The following is a 15,311-nucleotide window of genomic DNA, read 5'->3' on the forward strand; positions in this document are numbered from 1 at the left end:
ACAATCAGTTTTAGGGCCAGGAAAACTCATATACATGAAATATAGGGAAAACTCACATATTGTGTTGTATCTTACTCAATTTTTGCTCATTTTACTTCATTTTTTCTGGAATATGAAAGATACTTCAAAAGTATAATTTTTACAACTTAGATCATGTAATTTGGTTAAGTATTAGTTGAGTTATAGTAGATTTTGTATTTGAGTGTACTTAGTGTGACGAAAATCACGAATTGCACGTGTGACAATATTTATGAAAACGACAGTAATATACAGGGGGTACTGAAAGGTACGTTTTGATGCATGATTACATCTTTCCACCCTTTGTTCAGGTTTTGTACCCCAGGAATCCGTTCAATGCGCCAGACACCGGTGCTCTTACCTAGAACGAGAGTGATAGGTTACCATTCATACGGTAATGGGAATCTGATGTGGCTTGTAAGAGGAATGAGTATCCCTTTAATAATGCACAGAAATGGAGGAAAACTAATCATGCTATGATAATAATATCTCTAAAAAATTGATAAAACCATTTTGAGACATCATGACAAGTATCCAAACACTGTATGTTTTGAAAAGTCAGTAACTCACTGTCTTCTTGTCATGTACTGAGTAATCATCTGCGCTTCCGAGTATATGCAGATATATGTTAATTGTAATTGAGTACTTTGAGGCAGGATGATCTGAAACGTCTAGAACATCAGGACACTAGGACATCAGATCACCAGAACATCAGAGCAGCTGCGAGTGTTGTATCTAGACCAAATTCTCTTCAATCCACATGTTGTTGGCAGTCGAAGGTATTCAAAAGGTTTTAAGACTTCTGAGATTGTATCTTTAGAACTGATGGGTTTTGCTCTATTATAAATGTAAAGCAATGCTTCAATTCGATACAACTGCTTTACATGTTATCATCAAAGAGCATTGAAACGGTATTGATTCAGTAAAGCTGGAGCACTTAAATGTTCGTAATATTGTACAGAAAGCCAACTCTACTTATTAGTATCTTAGACATGGTCAAGCAGGACTTATAACAGCAAAACACATTTTACTGAATTCAAAGTTGATTACTCCCTAGATGGGATAGTACTCTGATAATGGAACTTCAAGTTGATCTTAAATAAATCAATAGAACCACTCCATACAGAGCTGATACAATCGTCTAGAATAGTTCAAAGATATTGATCGGACGCTTTGCTCCTCAGCACATGTGCTCTGAAGTTGTGATTTGGCGAAGGCTCGAAGCTTCTAATCGGACCTGCACTTGTTCATTGAATGACTCTCAACCTTATTCGTGTATAAAATAATTAAAGTTGAAGTAGATTAATTGCGATGTAGATATCAACAATCATCAGAGTCATACTATAATCACAACGGAAAATCACTTTTATCAGTATTTATTACTTTGCTATGTATAAGACCTCAGAAGAGCCAGACAGTTATGTATCTAAAAGACTTTTGAGCCAGTGCCTTCTTTAACTCACTCAATGAAATCTCAATCCGTTCTGCTACTTCAAGGAGATATTCTCATCAACATAAGCGACAGTGATGATCTTATATAGCGTTCACCAAGGAAAGAACACAGATTGTTCGAGTACGCTACAGCTCAATTTCATTACACAGTTGATTACACAGGTACTCAAAGTACTGGATAATGCCGCAACTGCCGCAGTGCTGCGCCCATCCTTCTTCACAAGCTACACAACGCCTCGAGATAAAAGCTCAGCCCTCCTTCAACTTTGTGGTCTTTGATTCGCGGGCGGGCGCCCATCCACAATCGTATCCGGAACAGGAACCGTATAGTTCCCAAAACAGTCGAACGCAAAGTCCACCTCAGCAAGTCGTGTTTGCATCGCACTTATGAACGCATCCAATGGACACAATCCGGTTGCATCTTCGGGGCAGCCGGTGATACCTGTAAGCGGGACGACGGCATCGTTGAGGAGCCAGCGAATTTGTTTTGTCGAAGAGTAGGAAGATGCGGGGCACGTCAGGACCTGTCCGACGAGTTGAGACGCGAAAGGTACGATTTGATTTGAGAAGTAAGTCTGATAGGCTATTAATGTCTCTGCCTGATGATACAGATGAATATTTGCTTGCCTGATTATCTGGGATATGATCAATCGGAAGCGGTCCATTCGCAGCCATGGAAGTAAAATTCATGGCGACCACGACTATGAATACATGTTCAATAGACCCATAACCTAAAAAGATCGGGCACCAATGCTTACTGGAAGAAATATCGGTATCATGAGACGCGTCCACGAATATCGGCTGGTCAAGCGGGAAAGTGATGTTGCTATCTGCAATTGTGGCATTCGTCGACGTATTAAACACAGCAATCGGCGTTTGGGTAAGTCGTGCAACTAGCTCTTGTACGTAGCCAATTCCAAATGCTGCCGTCGTTGGATTTCCAGGGCCGTTTCCGTACCAGAAATCAAGGTCTATGACGGAATGTATAAGTAATGCCATACACAAACGGACGAACGCTTACCGAGATAATAATTAAAGCCTTTCCACTCATCTTCGGTGAAGAGTTCACAGAATTCAGACGTTCCAAGAGCAACCGTCTGTAAAGAGAATCGGCTTAGTCCATAATTTGAGTTTGTTTTTAATGTGCTAACACACCTCATAAGCGCAAGCTTCCTGCATACTCAACATATCATTCGTCGTCAGGTTCAAACCTTGAACCTGTGGTGCAAGCCGAGAAAGAGCGTCCTGAAGATACACATCGCGCCATTTATTCGCCATCGTCGTTCCGAGATCGGTAATCCCTGGCTTCCCTTGATTATCACAGTTGTTGACCGCTAAAGAATTATTGAACCCATCGCTTTCAATTGTTATGAGCTGTCGATAGTTCGTCAGGTAGTCTGGAATCCCGAAGAACCCAGCGGCGAAGTTAAGACTTTAAATAGAAACCATTATAATTTCCACTTATAGATAAGGTACGTCAGAGTCTTACGCAGACTGGACCATTCGTTCTTCCGATGTCGTCCTGAAAACAGGAAGACCCGTAAAATCCTTCAAAAGTTCTCCGTATTTTACTCGGAACGAGACTCCCAAGTCGAAGCTAATATGAAAACCGAACTATTAGATAACATTTGACAAGAATGTTGCAAAAAGGAAAATTGATTACAGCTGTTGACGGCCAAAGGGTGTCAAAATTTCGGCACCGAGCTACGATAAACGAATTCCGAAAAATCCCGTGAGTATTCACGCGAAATGTTTTGTTGAATGAAAGTTCACCTTATATTGCCATGTGTTAAGAAAAGCAAGGTCACCGGAAGCCGTGAAACCAGTCCCGGAAACAGTTGCATTGTGTAATTTTGTAGCGAAAGCTGCCGGAAGCGATCCCGAAGTTGGATATCTCGCACCTTGATAGACAAGTCAGAATTACTAATATCTACATAACCAAAGAAGGAACAAATAGAATAGACAGAAATAAAAGAAACGCGTCGTACCATGCCGGTGAAGCAAATGCACCTGTGTCAGCTCGCATCCTTCCGGAATAAGCATGCTCGCATTGCGAAGACCAAGAGAGTCAACAGAGAACATTGGAGACAGGTTCCCAAAACTTCGGAGCACATTAAAAGAGGTCTTGTTATCAGATGTCGACGGGTTTATAAGAGGGTCAGCATTTGTGACTTTTGGTACGGAGGTTGCAGTTGCGACAAGTTCCGCTTCATCACCAGCTACATACACGAGCATTAACGAAGTTGCAAATACTTTGTTGAGCTGAGAGTGAACGTACTGGGAGTTGGCCCGGCGAATCCAACTGCCGACGCCTCAGGGAAGAACGAATCGAACTGAGACGCTGCGTTGGTGGCGTTCGGTACCGGAAAGACGGCACTAGTCGTTGCCCCAGCAAATGAGGATGCTTGGAACGCGGCACGCTCAACCCAACGAATGGCAAACGCGCCCGGGAAAAGCGCGATAAGCAAAGTCAAAGCCAAGCTACCACCAATACGACCAGCCATGGCTATTAGTGAAGGATTGACTAACCCGCGAACTGAGACAAATGACTCGGCGAAGGGCGGCACCTTTTGTACTCTGGTCAGCGTCTCGCTTTTATATCGTCCAGAAGTCGTTTATTTTTATCAGTAGTAGTCAGCGACCGCCGCGCGTGCATGTAAACGAAAATTCGTTTCGTTTGGTCATTTAATTGCAAAATTTGCGCGTCATCTGCCCCGCGGAAGGGACGGCGCGAAGCAAAGGACGTTGATTCGGCAAAGAAAATGGAAGGCGCGTATTTTACCATGCCTGTTGGACCAAGAGCAGGATCGCAGCGTTTACCCTTCTTTTCAGTGTGGCACTCCCAATAAAGTTCAGCGTTACATTCGCAGCTTCTTGAACAGAATATTCTTCTGCAAAGCGTCTTGTCATATTGGTGAAGTACTCTTCTTGACTGTGGTTGTGGTTGACGGTGAATAGAAGTGTCACAGGCACGTGGATGTCGACATCAGTCTGCGTCCTGATGATCGGCCTGTACACGGCTCAATATGGCTAGAACCTGCCCCTGCACCTGCAAAATGTCCACATGCTTTCCTGGACACATCGACAAACGTGCTGCTGAACCATTCATTTACTGTAAGAAATATAAATCCCAAACAAATCCTTGACCAATGTGCCTCGTCGAAGTGCAAACGTGCGCCGCTCTGACAAGAGCGTACCTCGCGTATGAACGGATCAGATGGATTAATGGCTCAAATGAAGGGGTGTGCCTACATATACCGATCTATCCGTGATTATGGTCTACGGATGAAAGTATAAGAATCATTGTTTTGTTAAGATGTACCTACATGTTGCATTAAGAATAGTTTTCGTGAGGCATTTCTGTGATTGTACGTGTCTGGGCTCTGGAGTATCAGGAAACCAACGATAGAGTCTTGACTCTTGTGCAGTATTTATAGACCTGCCTTGTTGGATGCTGAACGGACATCCAGAGTCCAGAGCAATGCTTTATAATTTTACGGACTGCACTCTTCCATTATAATAAAAATTACAGGACGAACATCAGCAGATATTGTGACAACCAAAGAAATGCCCATTCAATAAAGGGTTTTACTCTGCAAACACAGTCAGTATGTATGAACCCCAACTTTTATATACATATACAACTATTGATTGAGACAAGATTTGATCATGCGAATGATTTCACAGTTCACATAGCAGTCTATACTGTAATTTTCCAATAATGGCAGTGTGCTTACTGTACCTGCTTGTAATTTCAGAGGCCACAATTTTTGAGAAAAGAGGAGGTACTTGGGAATACCCAAAGCAAAGCAAGAGGGGCGCTAACAATAATAAGTTAAAGTTCTGTATCGATGAACTGCCTTCGCGCGTCAATTTTGCCGGATGGCGATGGAACAATTGTCCAATTTGGGGTGCTAGCAGTGACGTTCTCAGTGCCTTTTTTTTGGTCACGACTGCACATCCCATCTGTCTCATTCTACCACTTTTCTGTCCTCAGATATGTGCAGTCTTTGACCACATTTTAATACTCATGGTCAACTTGAAGCTAGATATGGAGCCGAGAACGGACAGAGAAGCAAAGCTCTGTGACAGATGGCTTATTCTTGATGGGCACGTTTCAGGAGACGCCCGTACTCAAGGTGAGAACAGGCACATCTTACAAGGTTGGCTTCGGATATATGAATCTTGGTTTGCCAGCTAGGGATAGGCGCCCATAAGTGTCCTCATTCCCTTCCTGTTACCTCAACTTGACATGTCCGGATAATGGAAGATTGGACATGTGTTGATTGCTACTGTTTTTGTATCCTGAAATTCGTTTCTTATCACAGCATGTGCGTTCTGGGTCGTGCACTCTGAGTCGAAAGATGCTTCTGCATCGATGTGTCTTATTTTAAATGTTGACACGAGGTACTAGTCAAGGCAATATAAGGAGGTAGAACGACATGGGCACACCGCTACTCTGCTGCGCCTTTACACCATGGACGCGAAGAACGTTATCCTTGACATAAGGAATAGGTACAAAGTCGATGAGGATTTGCCATCCGATTTGCTGGAAATCACGGAGCAGGCACTTGAGTTGTGAGTAAGCGTACTTCGGTTGCCTTCTGAAGCTGACAAGGATAATATATAGGCTGTCTGAGCAGCTATACAGCACAGACACGCATTTTATCATGGAGTTCGTCCAGAATGCAGATGACAACGAGTACGAAAAGGGTATAGAACCAACACTACGCATACTTGCGGATAAGACTAGCATGACGCTGTCTTGTAATGAGAAGGGGTTCTACGAGAAGAATGTACGCGCCATATGCAAAATTGGTGGTAGTACGAAAAAGAATAATCCAGGATTCATTGGTGAGGTCACGCTTTCTCCTAACCTTTCCAGTACTTACGTATGAGTACATAATCATAGGTGAGAAGGGAATAGGTGAGTGGCATTTTACTATTTACACAATATATGTAATGACAGCCCGTTCTGGTAGGGTTCAAGTCTGTCTTCAAAGTCGCGGATATAGTGAATGTCGCCTCTGGACCCTTTACCTTCAAGTTTGATCGGTCGAAGCGACTCGGAATGATCACACCTATATGGGACCCCTCAGTTGTTGCGGACCATGGCTGGACGACTTTCTACCTGGATCTCTCGCGGTCTCCTGGTTCCGGTACTGCTATCGGAGTTAAGCTCGACGAAATCAAGCCTTCGTTACTGCTTTTCCTGAGAAAGCTTCGAGCAATTGAAGTCGACATTAGGACTGGTAGTCCTCGGCAGGTCGAGATCAAGCGTAGAGATCTTAATTCCGATTTAGTCCAGCTCACTCGTATTGCCAACGGGACTATTCTCAATAAGAATACTTATTTCGTGGTGCGACAATGTGTCGACATGTCTAGTGTGCGTGATGACAGGCGGAAAGACATTAAAGAGACAGAGGTTGTGCTTGCGTTCCCGGTCGATGATGAACACCTGCCTCAAATTTTCGCACAAGACGTTCACGCTTTCTTGCCAGTGCGGGATTTCGGCTTTAAAGTACGTTGCATTAGTTATGGTAATATTCAGCTTTGGTCAACAGCTAATCACACGGTGTAAAGTTTGTTATCAACGGAGATTTTCTTACATCCTCGAGTAGGGAAGATGTGCTCCACGATTCACCTTGGAACCAGAATATCCGTAGGGCTATCATACAGACTTTCATCACAGCTGTCAGAGCATTCCAAACGCAGGGTACTTTGCAAGACCTTTGGATTCGCTTCTTGCCATCAGGGATTGTCGGTTCTTTCTTCAAGGCTGTTGAACGTGATCTCCTTAGGGATCTTCGAGAAATGAATGTTGTACGAGATAGCAGTGGTGCTGTCCGACGGCCATGCCAAGTTCTGTCTGTTCCATCGACATTTCGCTATGATTTCACACCACTGGTCCCAGCAAGGTTCATGGAGCGATCCGGCTTTTATTATCTATCAGATAATTACGACATGTTGGCTGACGGTCCTATTCTTAAGCAGCTGGGGGTACGTGAAATGACTGTAGATGACCTTCTGACCGGTCTCCAAGCCATGTCTTCGAATCACTTTATGGCGCACAATAACAGGTGGCATGATGCTGTCTGCTCGCAATTATTACATGTTGCGAAACGAAACAAGAAACTCCAGGGGCTTAAGATTCTGCCCCTTGACGATGGATCGTGGGCGGCTACGCATAAAGCTGGCAACTTCGTCTTCGATTGCGACATGCAAGGAATACCAGCCCATATTGACTTGCGCCGGATCCATTCCTGTGTCTGCCCGTCTTCATCACCCACACGACATACACTTTTCCGTCACCTTGGAGTGGGCCAGGCTGATCCAGTCTTCATAGCAGAGAAGATACTCAGCTATCAGGGACGTCTGCCAGTCCAGGCACACATCACGAACGCAAAATTCTTCTTTATGTACCATTATTCAAACCTACCATCTCCAGCTGGACGTCTCAGATTTGCTGATGAGCAAGGGAATACGGATACTAGTGATGTACTTTATCTGGACTTACCCAGCGATCAGGGCAGATTACGGCAAGCCCTGCCATCTTCTGCTCGATTCATCCATCCTGAATATATGCTCCAATATTGTGCGAAGGAACGAGACGAATGGCTTTCCTGGCTTCAATCCTCAGTTCGACTCAACCTAGCTCCTCGCATTGTAAACGATTGCCTTTCTCCAGAATTCGAAGAAATGTCACAACGGTTGAGCTTGAGCGAGTTCTTGGACGCCCTCAGATATTTTTGGCCTCGATTGTCAACGAAATCGCCGTTCTCTTGGTTGGGCAAACTGGGGTCCATGACTGTCAAAATGGATAATAATAGTGATTACAGGTTGAACTCCACCTTCCTGAAGCGCAGAGTTTTGGCTCAGCATCCTGAGTTACCTTTCCTACCGGTATCCGATCCCGAATCTCGGGGTTGGGACTTTCTTGGTCGAGTCGGAGTAACAATCGCGGCAGATACCTCATTCTACGTCAAATTGCTTATTCATCACCAACTCCAGGGACTAGACGACCAGAAAACCATTAAGAACATCTACAAGCAACTTGACGCTCGTTTCTACGAAGACACAGAACGGATCCGGTATGTGAATTCCTGCTGTTTTCATCTGTCAGTGGCTAATATTTCACTCATTTAAGGGACGCATTTAACCGCCACCCTCTTGTCTTTGCCGCCAACTTTAGCAACTCGAGCAAGGGACAGGCTGTAGCCTGGCTGAATCTGTCGGAAGTTTATTGGGACGGTCCATCATCCATGACGTCCAAAATTGCACTACGTTCACTATATCCCGACTTAAGGGAGTTCTTCCAGGAGAAGCTTGGTTTACCGAATGCGCCACCCGAAGTTCTTGTTGATGAACTGAAGACCATTTCTAGGGAGTGGTTGGATAAGGCCATAACGAACGATGTGCATCGGCTGGTAACTTTCATGCTGATCGACCTTGCAAGGTTGCTGAAGGCCAATCGATTGGATTACAATAACGTACACCATTTATTGCAAGAGTCCATGATCTTCCCATCCACTAGCTCACTGCCCGGAATCAAGCTGCAGAAACTTGCAGACATTTTTATTCCGGACCATTCGGGCTTTTACACCGGTCTCTTTCGGGGCAAGGCTCCTATCTTGGAGCTGGCGTCCTCGGAAAAGGGAGCTGAGCTGGCAAGGATCACATATCTGTTGGAGCTGGCGAAATCTGAGGGTTTGGCACGTTATCTGCAATGCTCCCTCGACCATCAAGTGGTGTCCATCGGGGATCGTGAACTCGATGAGCAACTCACTGCTGCATATACTAGCAAATACAGGTTTTTCGAAAGGTTAGTCTCAGCATCATAACTTTCACAGTTGGCCGCTAACTTTAAGGTGAAGGTTGGTCTATAGTACATCCTTGCAACAACCTTCGCAATATCAACTTGAAGGGCTTTCCAAGGTGCAAGAGATGCGCATCTACATGGTCAATAGCATTACCTCTACGTTCACTCTGGACAATGTTGCTCCCATTACTACCGACTCCGAGCTATTGCACGTTGACGAAGAAGACTCTTTTATACGTGTCCTCATCAGCAGAAAGGCTTGCAATGGCCTAGGAGCTTCCAGTCGAGCACACCGCAGTGTATGCAAGCGTTTAAGTGGATTACTTAATTGCAAGTATGAGAAGCTTCTGCTCTGCATGAAACTGGAAGCTTTCGATCTAGACGAATACTTCCAAGAAGAAGGCATTGACAAAGTTACCTCCGATGCAGCCCAAGACAACGATTCATGGATGACCTCCAACCCGACTCGTGTTGTGTCAACATCCAAGGCAGTCAAGTCTCTGGTCAAACAGAGCAATCGTTATCAACCCACCAAAACTACTGGACTATCTATGGAAGTAAATAATGTAGCATTCGAGCGCTCAATACAGGGGCAAGATATACAGAAGGAGATAGATGATATTCTGGGATGTTTTTCTGAATTGTCGATTTCGTCTGCCCGTGTTGTTGGCCTAAGGCCTTCCTCAATGCATGCATTGCAAAGTACTTCCGAATATGTTTCGACAGAGTCTTGCCAGTTAGCCGCGCATGTGTCTAACAAGGTTGTGGCAAGTGTACAGAATTCAAGGAGTTCACTTCCAGTTACATCCGGGACTTCCGAATCAACCAGAAATCTCGATTTGTCTACAGACGCGTCTCATTCCATACTGTTTGAGTCTATCGGTGGATCGAGTTCACCGTTGAGGATGTTCTTGTCTCCTGAGCCGTCACAGTTCCAACAGATGAACGGCGTCCTTGGAGAACGATATGTATGAGTTCCCGTAATCTATGTCCCTGTGTTGCCTAACATCTACTTCTAGGTATATGAGCTGCTTTTGAATATGATCGGTCCCACATTTGGTCCTGATAATTGGACTAGCGAACTTCGCGGTCTTAACCCTGGATTCGATGGATTTGAAGGACCGAGCATTGCAGATTTTAGATTTGAAGACCAATATGGAATCTTGACAGAGCTTCTATTCAAGGGCGAACCTGAGATGTTTAGTGAAGAATGGTATCCTACATATCATATTGAAGTGAAATCGACATCAAGTGGTTCACATGAGCCATTCCATCTGAGTAAACGACAGTTTGATACGGTAGGCATTGTTGACTCTCTTCATTGCTCGCAGCTTTACTGATGAATACAATAGGCCTTGAGGTACTCACGTATTGCGAATGGGAATAAATTCATGCGAGACATTTATGTGATCATACGTGTCTGGAACATCAGGAGACCAACGGCGAATAATTATGCAATATACGTGGACCCGCTTTGTTGCATGCTAGACGGTCGTCTGAAGGTTGTGTCTAATCTTGAGATGATGATGGGCGATGATTAGTACAGTGTCATAGTGAAGTCTTTTTTGTTACGGAGATGCAATTGTGTTCGAGTGGAATAGACCCATTTCTTGGACTTGGAAAACTGTTTCTCGCCGAGGGTTAATACCTTCATCTTTGACTTTCTAATAAGGCAAGCAACATCTCCAATCGTGGACCTTTGTTTTCAGTGCGGTGCCCGGAGGGGTACTACAAATACATTAATCAACCCGAAGGTATAGCACAGCTATTTAAAGTACAAGGAAAGACAAGATACACGAAGATAATGCTACATTAAGATTATCCTTGCCGTTAGTGCAGACACGTCATATCGTTAAAGAGAGAGAGAGAGAGTTGTGAAAGGCTGGCAAGAGTTCAACCCATTCTGTACCAGGTCCGCGTATACTCCCAAGGCGGACAATGCCTTGCTTCTCCGCCTTCTCAAGGTACGTGGAAAGACTTGAAGTACCAGCCTCTTTGTACAGATTAGGATGAATCCCCAGCAATGCTACGCCAGCTGCAGTATACGTTAGACAGTGGGTGCCCCTTGTATTTAGGCAGTCAACAAGCGGGCGATAGACTGCATCGACAGACATTGTAGAATCTGCCTTTGACGCTGTTTCTGGTTTTACTATGGCCAACGTCACAGTGTCACGCGAGGATTGAGGCGATCGTGTATCAGGATACAAGCAAGGATTTATCTCCACCCATGCACTCCCTGCTTCCCAGTCAGAGCAGAAAACAACGAACGATTTCTCGGCTTCTTCAAGGAAGCGCTTTAGCCTTGACACCCCTGCTTTCTTGTACATTTTAGGATCGCGTTTCAACAGTTCTTGGGCGAACTCCGATGTACAAATCCGAGTGGCACCATCAGACGCTCTTCTCTCCCTGAAATAGGATACAATTGTCTGGAATCGCTGAACGGCCGCGGTATCTGGGGATGGACGCGCTATGATCGTTGTCGCTTTCGAGACCATCTGAGATGGAGTAGCAATACAGCCAGCATTTCTCGAAGGTGCAGGAACAGAACTTGCTGAGGGACTGATAGCACCGGACGGACCTGACGGACGGACATCCTTCGCAGACAAGGACACGGACGAAGACGAATTCTCAGAGTTGGAGTCGGGATCAGGAGCATCAAGTATGTCCTTTGTAGTAACTTCTGTCGGCTGACTTGGCACATCTGCTGCATCATGCAGAGAAGAGAGTTGGGTTTCCACCCCTACTGAGACGTGCGACGCAGCGTCTGTCAGAATGAGAGGAGGAATTGCGGAGACTCGCTCTTCGTCGTTGCTCTCGTGAACTGGTAAAAGCGGTTTTCTGCTTGCCGGGTCGACGAAATTACTCGTGTTACCGTCCAAGTGTGCAGAGGGAGAATCCAAAGATCTTAGAACGCCCGAATCGAAGCCCTCGTTTTTCGACGGCACCAAGTCACGCGGTCCCATGTCCTCTGCGTCGAGTTCGAAAGACCTGTCTGACCTTGGTGTCATCCAGCCATCATCTGTGGCAGACCATACGGATACCATCTCAAAGTCAACGGGACTTATCAGTGCCGATTCTGATCGTTCGAGAGAGGGAGCCGGAACCGCTGATGGTCGAGCAGGAACATCTATTATCTGGTCCTTGCATGGTTGAAATCGCGGTGAATTTGGCACCCTGTTTGCGTTTCTGCCGTTTCCAGAACGTCCAGCTGATGAGACATCAAGCCATGTCTCCTCCGGGAAATCCTCGCCTATTTCCTCAAAGCTGATGTCGCTCGAGCTACTCGATCCATCAAACGTCGGGCTCGCACGGCAACAGGATCTCAAGTCTTCTTCAACGGCGGGCTCATCCTGCGATGTAGCCAGAAGTTCCCACTTTTCCATTGCACTTTCCGATACAGCTATAGTAGAAGGAGTGCTTTCTCGACGAGGATGCAACGCAACCCCAGAAGAAGGTGCTCCGCTTGGTCGTAAGTTGTCAGCTTTGAGACGTTTAAGTACAACTCCTGAATTCGCTTCATCCAATACGTCCTTGTTCCAATCAAACAAATAGTCAGCCTGTAGTTTTAGGCTGCTATGTGCGTTATGCATAGTGGCGATAACAATAATACGGTAGCCGCGCAGTTTGAGAACACCTGCTGCATAGGTGAAGTCACGATCACCAGTAATAATGACAATAGTCGTAGTTTGTGGTCTGTCAATTACAAAGGCAAGCATATCCACTGCGAGAAAAGTCAATGATAATTCAAAAATCCATCAAATAATCATACCTATCATCATTTTGTCTGCAACGTCCTTTCTGCCATTGTGTGGGCAATGAACGAGTGTAAGCCCAGACGACTGGAGCTCGGATTGCAGATTGTTAGATTTCGAGCCCGCGAAAATCAGTGAAACATCGGCATATGCCTTGAATGTTATTATTCGCCCAAAGTATTGAACGAGGGACCGTATCTTTTCCACTACTTCCGTTCCAGAAATGTTGGATGGAGGGCGACAGTTTTCTAAACCGAATTGACGCTCGAGTTAGTGTTACGGCGATTACAATGCTTGAAGTACCTAACTCACCGAAGTCCCAGAATATGGCAACTTGATTAGAGTGTGCATTCACCATGGCTGTATTCACCAGAGTATCAACCGAATCGTACGAAGTATTCATGAAGGACGATTGGAGCGATGGCTTGAACTTCAAACGGGGGCAGCGCTGCTGCTACAATGGACGGGACGATACTGTACACAGAGAGCAAGTGGCTTGCAGTTAAAGCGGAGGCAGCGCGCTGAATCCTGCTGGTAGGGGCGTGTATTAGCGCTCCGCAGAATAGACGCCCGGGCACGCTGAATTGACGTGCTGATCCTTAAGCTTCGATATGTATTGGGCAGTGCTATGCCGGAACCCAGGTTAAATTCCCGTATGTCTCGAACGCATCTCGTTTTCTACTTTCCTACCTTTGTTGGCGAGTACTACACGCTTGAGTCACTCATGTCGCACGGGTAGAAGCGATTCGCTTTATCATGTTTACGTGATTGTCCAAATCTAGAAAATCAGGAGAGGCCTAGGGCGACGATTTTATCCTGCGATGTTCGTAAACGCGTTGGGTCGCATGCTGGATGGGCGTCTAAAGATCTCACCCGACCTCGAAAAGGCGGCGTATGGTAATCAAAAGGATAGTTTTGCAGCGAGAATTGACAGATGACTGCATCCTGCAAAGACTTTGGTTCGTGCCCGGCAGTCACGTGCCATCCGTATGATCAGAATTACATTGTAAGCTTACTACTACTGTAACCGACTGTATGTAGGCAACGGTAATGGGTCATGGTGGACCTGTTGTGTTGCCTATTTTGTGTAATGTAACGGTAACGGAGCATATGTTGCAAGTGGATAATACAGTTTGGTATTTTTTGTAAGAAAAATTATTTTTATTGTGGCTTTGATTGCTTATTCAAGGACCTGTAAGCATCACAAAACATGAAAAAATCTTGTATACCCTTCTAGATATGGCAAGGTAGATTAAGTATTAGTAAACTATACAATTAAATATAAATACATACATGTTAGTAGTATACTTATTTTAAAATTACAATATAGGGACAGAATTCTTATTTGAATATAATCTTATGTAATTATTTGATATAAATGCAATGTCATACAAGAGTTGGATAAGAATTACAAAACAAATACAAGAGTCAGACAAGAATTACAAAACAAATACAAGATTAACCAAGTATTCTAATAACATTAGAAGTCATTACAAGTAAGTGGAAATTATCATAACTTCTAATATTGTTCTTGATTTCTTAAATACTTGGAAGTTTTTTCTGCCTAGCAAGATAAACGTCAGAAAATCGACGAGTCCATTTTCCCACCAACTAAAGTGATCACGTGTGTGTTGGTTTTTACTTATCTCGTTTCACTTTGCCTTCTGCTTTTCTCTCTCTCAACATCTCTTGCTTTCTTCCTGCCATCTCTCTCCTCTCTCTCACGACTAGCTTCCACTGCAGAGTCTGCTGTTGCAAGAACAACTCCTTCAATATTTGCTGCCGTGTCCAACACGACCTGCTGCTCTACTGAACAACTGCATTACATTGACCACGTCCAAAGACTCCCGCCATGGGTCACTGCAAGATCGAGACTCACCCCAATAACGGTGCGTGCATCTCCTTGTCCCTCTCCATCCGCTAGCCTATTTCCATCGTCCCGTTTCTCTATCCCCCGTGCTATTTTCTCGCGCAATTCAGTTCGCCATGCTGACTCTATTTTCTCTCGCGGGCGCTGGTAGCACGAGCGCAATCGCTCGGTGACTTTTCTCAAGGCGAGTTGTGTTCTCAGTGTTTTTGCGACGCGTTGTGCGGGAGCTGCAGTGCTAGTGTGACGCATTGACTGAGTGGCGCTGCTGTGCTGCTGTGCGCTCGCTATAATTATTTCGACGGAGGCTAACGCCTATTTATTTTTTATATCTCCTTCGCTGTCGGCTGTCCGCTGTCGGTAACCACTCTGTGTGCTGTGCTGCGCTGTCTGTCTGTTGCAT

General features: G+C 45.0%; 3 protein-coding genes across 3 annotated transcripts; 1 reads left to right on the forward strand and 2 right to left on the reverse strand.

Annotated features, from left to right (window-relative positions):
* Positions 1-1,649: 1,649 nt before the first annotated feature.
* Positions 1,650-4,297, reverse strand: FOMMEDRAFT_22698 (phosphoglycerate mutase-like protein). The gene is made up of 10 exons (XM_007269632.1): positions 3,749-4,297; positions 3,459-3,689; positions 3,244-3,371; positions 3,134-3,174; positions 2,960-3,067; positions 2,626-2,902; positions 2,492-2,567; positions 2,229-2,441; positions 2,098-2,171; positions 1,650-2,045 (listed from the first exon to the last, which is right to left on the reverse strand). The coding sequence occupies exons 1-10, from the start codon at positions 3,972-3,974 to the stop codon at positions 1,731-1,733; spliced, it is 1,689 nt and encodes a 562-aa protein (XP_007269694.1). The 5' UTR covers positions 3,975-4,297; the 3' UTR covers positions 1,650-1,730.
* Positions 4,298-5,588: 1,291 nt separating this feature from the next.
* On the forward strand, positions 5,589-10,873 carry FOMMEDRAFT_170214 (uncharacterized protein). The gene is made up of 10 exons (XM_007269633.1): positions 5,589-5,609; positions 5,668-6,048; positions 6,101-6,324; positions 6,383-6,397; positions 6,453-6,991; positions 7,054-8,561; positions 8,618-9,292; positions 9,345-10,257; positions 10,309-10,587; positions 10,642-10,873. Exons 2-10 carry the CDS (start codon positions 5,948-5,950, stop codon positions 10,828-10,830), a joined length of 4,443 nt encoding a protein of 1,480 aa, XP_007269695.1. The 5' UTR covers positions 5,589-5,609; positions 5,668-5,947; the 3' UTR covers positions 10,831-10,873.
* Positions 10,874-11,022: 149 nt separating this feature from the next.
* Positions 11,023-13,619, reverse strand: FOMMEDRAFT_127732 (uncharacterized protein). The gene is made up of 3 exons (XM_007269634.1): positions 13,354-13,619; positions 13,059-13,289; positions 11,023-13,010 (listed from the first exon to the last, which is right to left on the reverse strand). Exons 1-3 carry the CDS (start codon positions 13,442-13,444, stop codon positions 11,134-11,136), a joined length of 2,199 nt encoding a protein of 732 aa, XP_007269696.1. The 5' UTR covers positions 13,445-13,619; the 3' UTR covers positions 11,023-11,133.
* Between the last annotated feature and the right edge of the window lie 1,692 nt (positions 13,620-15,311).

Source organism: Fomitiporia mediterranea (assembly GCF_000271605.1).
Source record: "Fomitiporia mediterranea MF3/22 unplaced genomic scaffold FOMMEscaffold_10, whole genome shotgun sequence".
NCBI classification, from domain to species: Eukaryota; Fungi; Basidiomycota; class Agaricomycetes; order Hymenochaetales; family Hymenochaetaceae; genus Fomitiporia; species Fomitiporia mediterranea.

Bases quoted from the DNA above. Each gene is read 5' to 3' on its own strand.
- FOMMEDRAFT_22698 (XM_007269632.1), bottom strand. From the start codon at position 3,974: ATGGCTGGTCGTATTGGTGGTAGCTTGGCTTTGACTTTGCTTATCGCG. The intron at 3,690-3,748 runs GTACGTTCACTC...TCGTGTATGTAG, and splicing joins ATTCGCCGGGCCAACTCCCA to CTGGTGATGAAGCGGAACTT. The intron at 2,442-2,491 runs GTAAGCGTTCGT...ATTCCGTCATAG, and splicing joins AGGCTTTAATTATTATCTCG to ACCTTGATTTCTGGTACGGA.
- FOMMEDRAFT_127732 (XM_007269634.1), bottom strand. From the start codon at position 13,444: ATGAATACTTCGTACGATTCGGTTGATACTCTGGTGAATACAGCCATG. The intron at 13,290-13,353 runs GTGAGTTAGGTA...AATTCGGTTTAG, and splicing joins TGCCATATTCTGGGACTTCG to AAAACTGTCGCCCTCCATCC. The intron at 13,011-13,058 runs GTATGATTATTT...CTTTTCTCGCAG, and splicing joins TGCAGACAAAATGATGATAG to TGGATATGCTTGCCTTTGTA.
- FOMMEDRAFT_170214 (XM_007269633.1), top strand. From the start codon at position 5,948: ATGGACGCGAAGAACGTTATCCTTGACATAAGGAATAGGTACAAAGTC. The intron at 10,258-10,308 runs GTATGAGTTCCC...ATCTACTTCTAG, and splicing joins GCGTCCTTGGAGAACGATAT to GTATATGAGCTGCTTTTGAA. The intron at 10,588-10,641 runs GTAGGCATTGTT...TGAATACAATAG, and splicing joins GTAAACGACAGTTTGATACG to GCCTTGAGGTACTCACGTAT.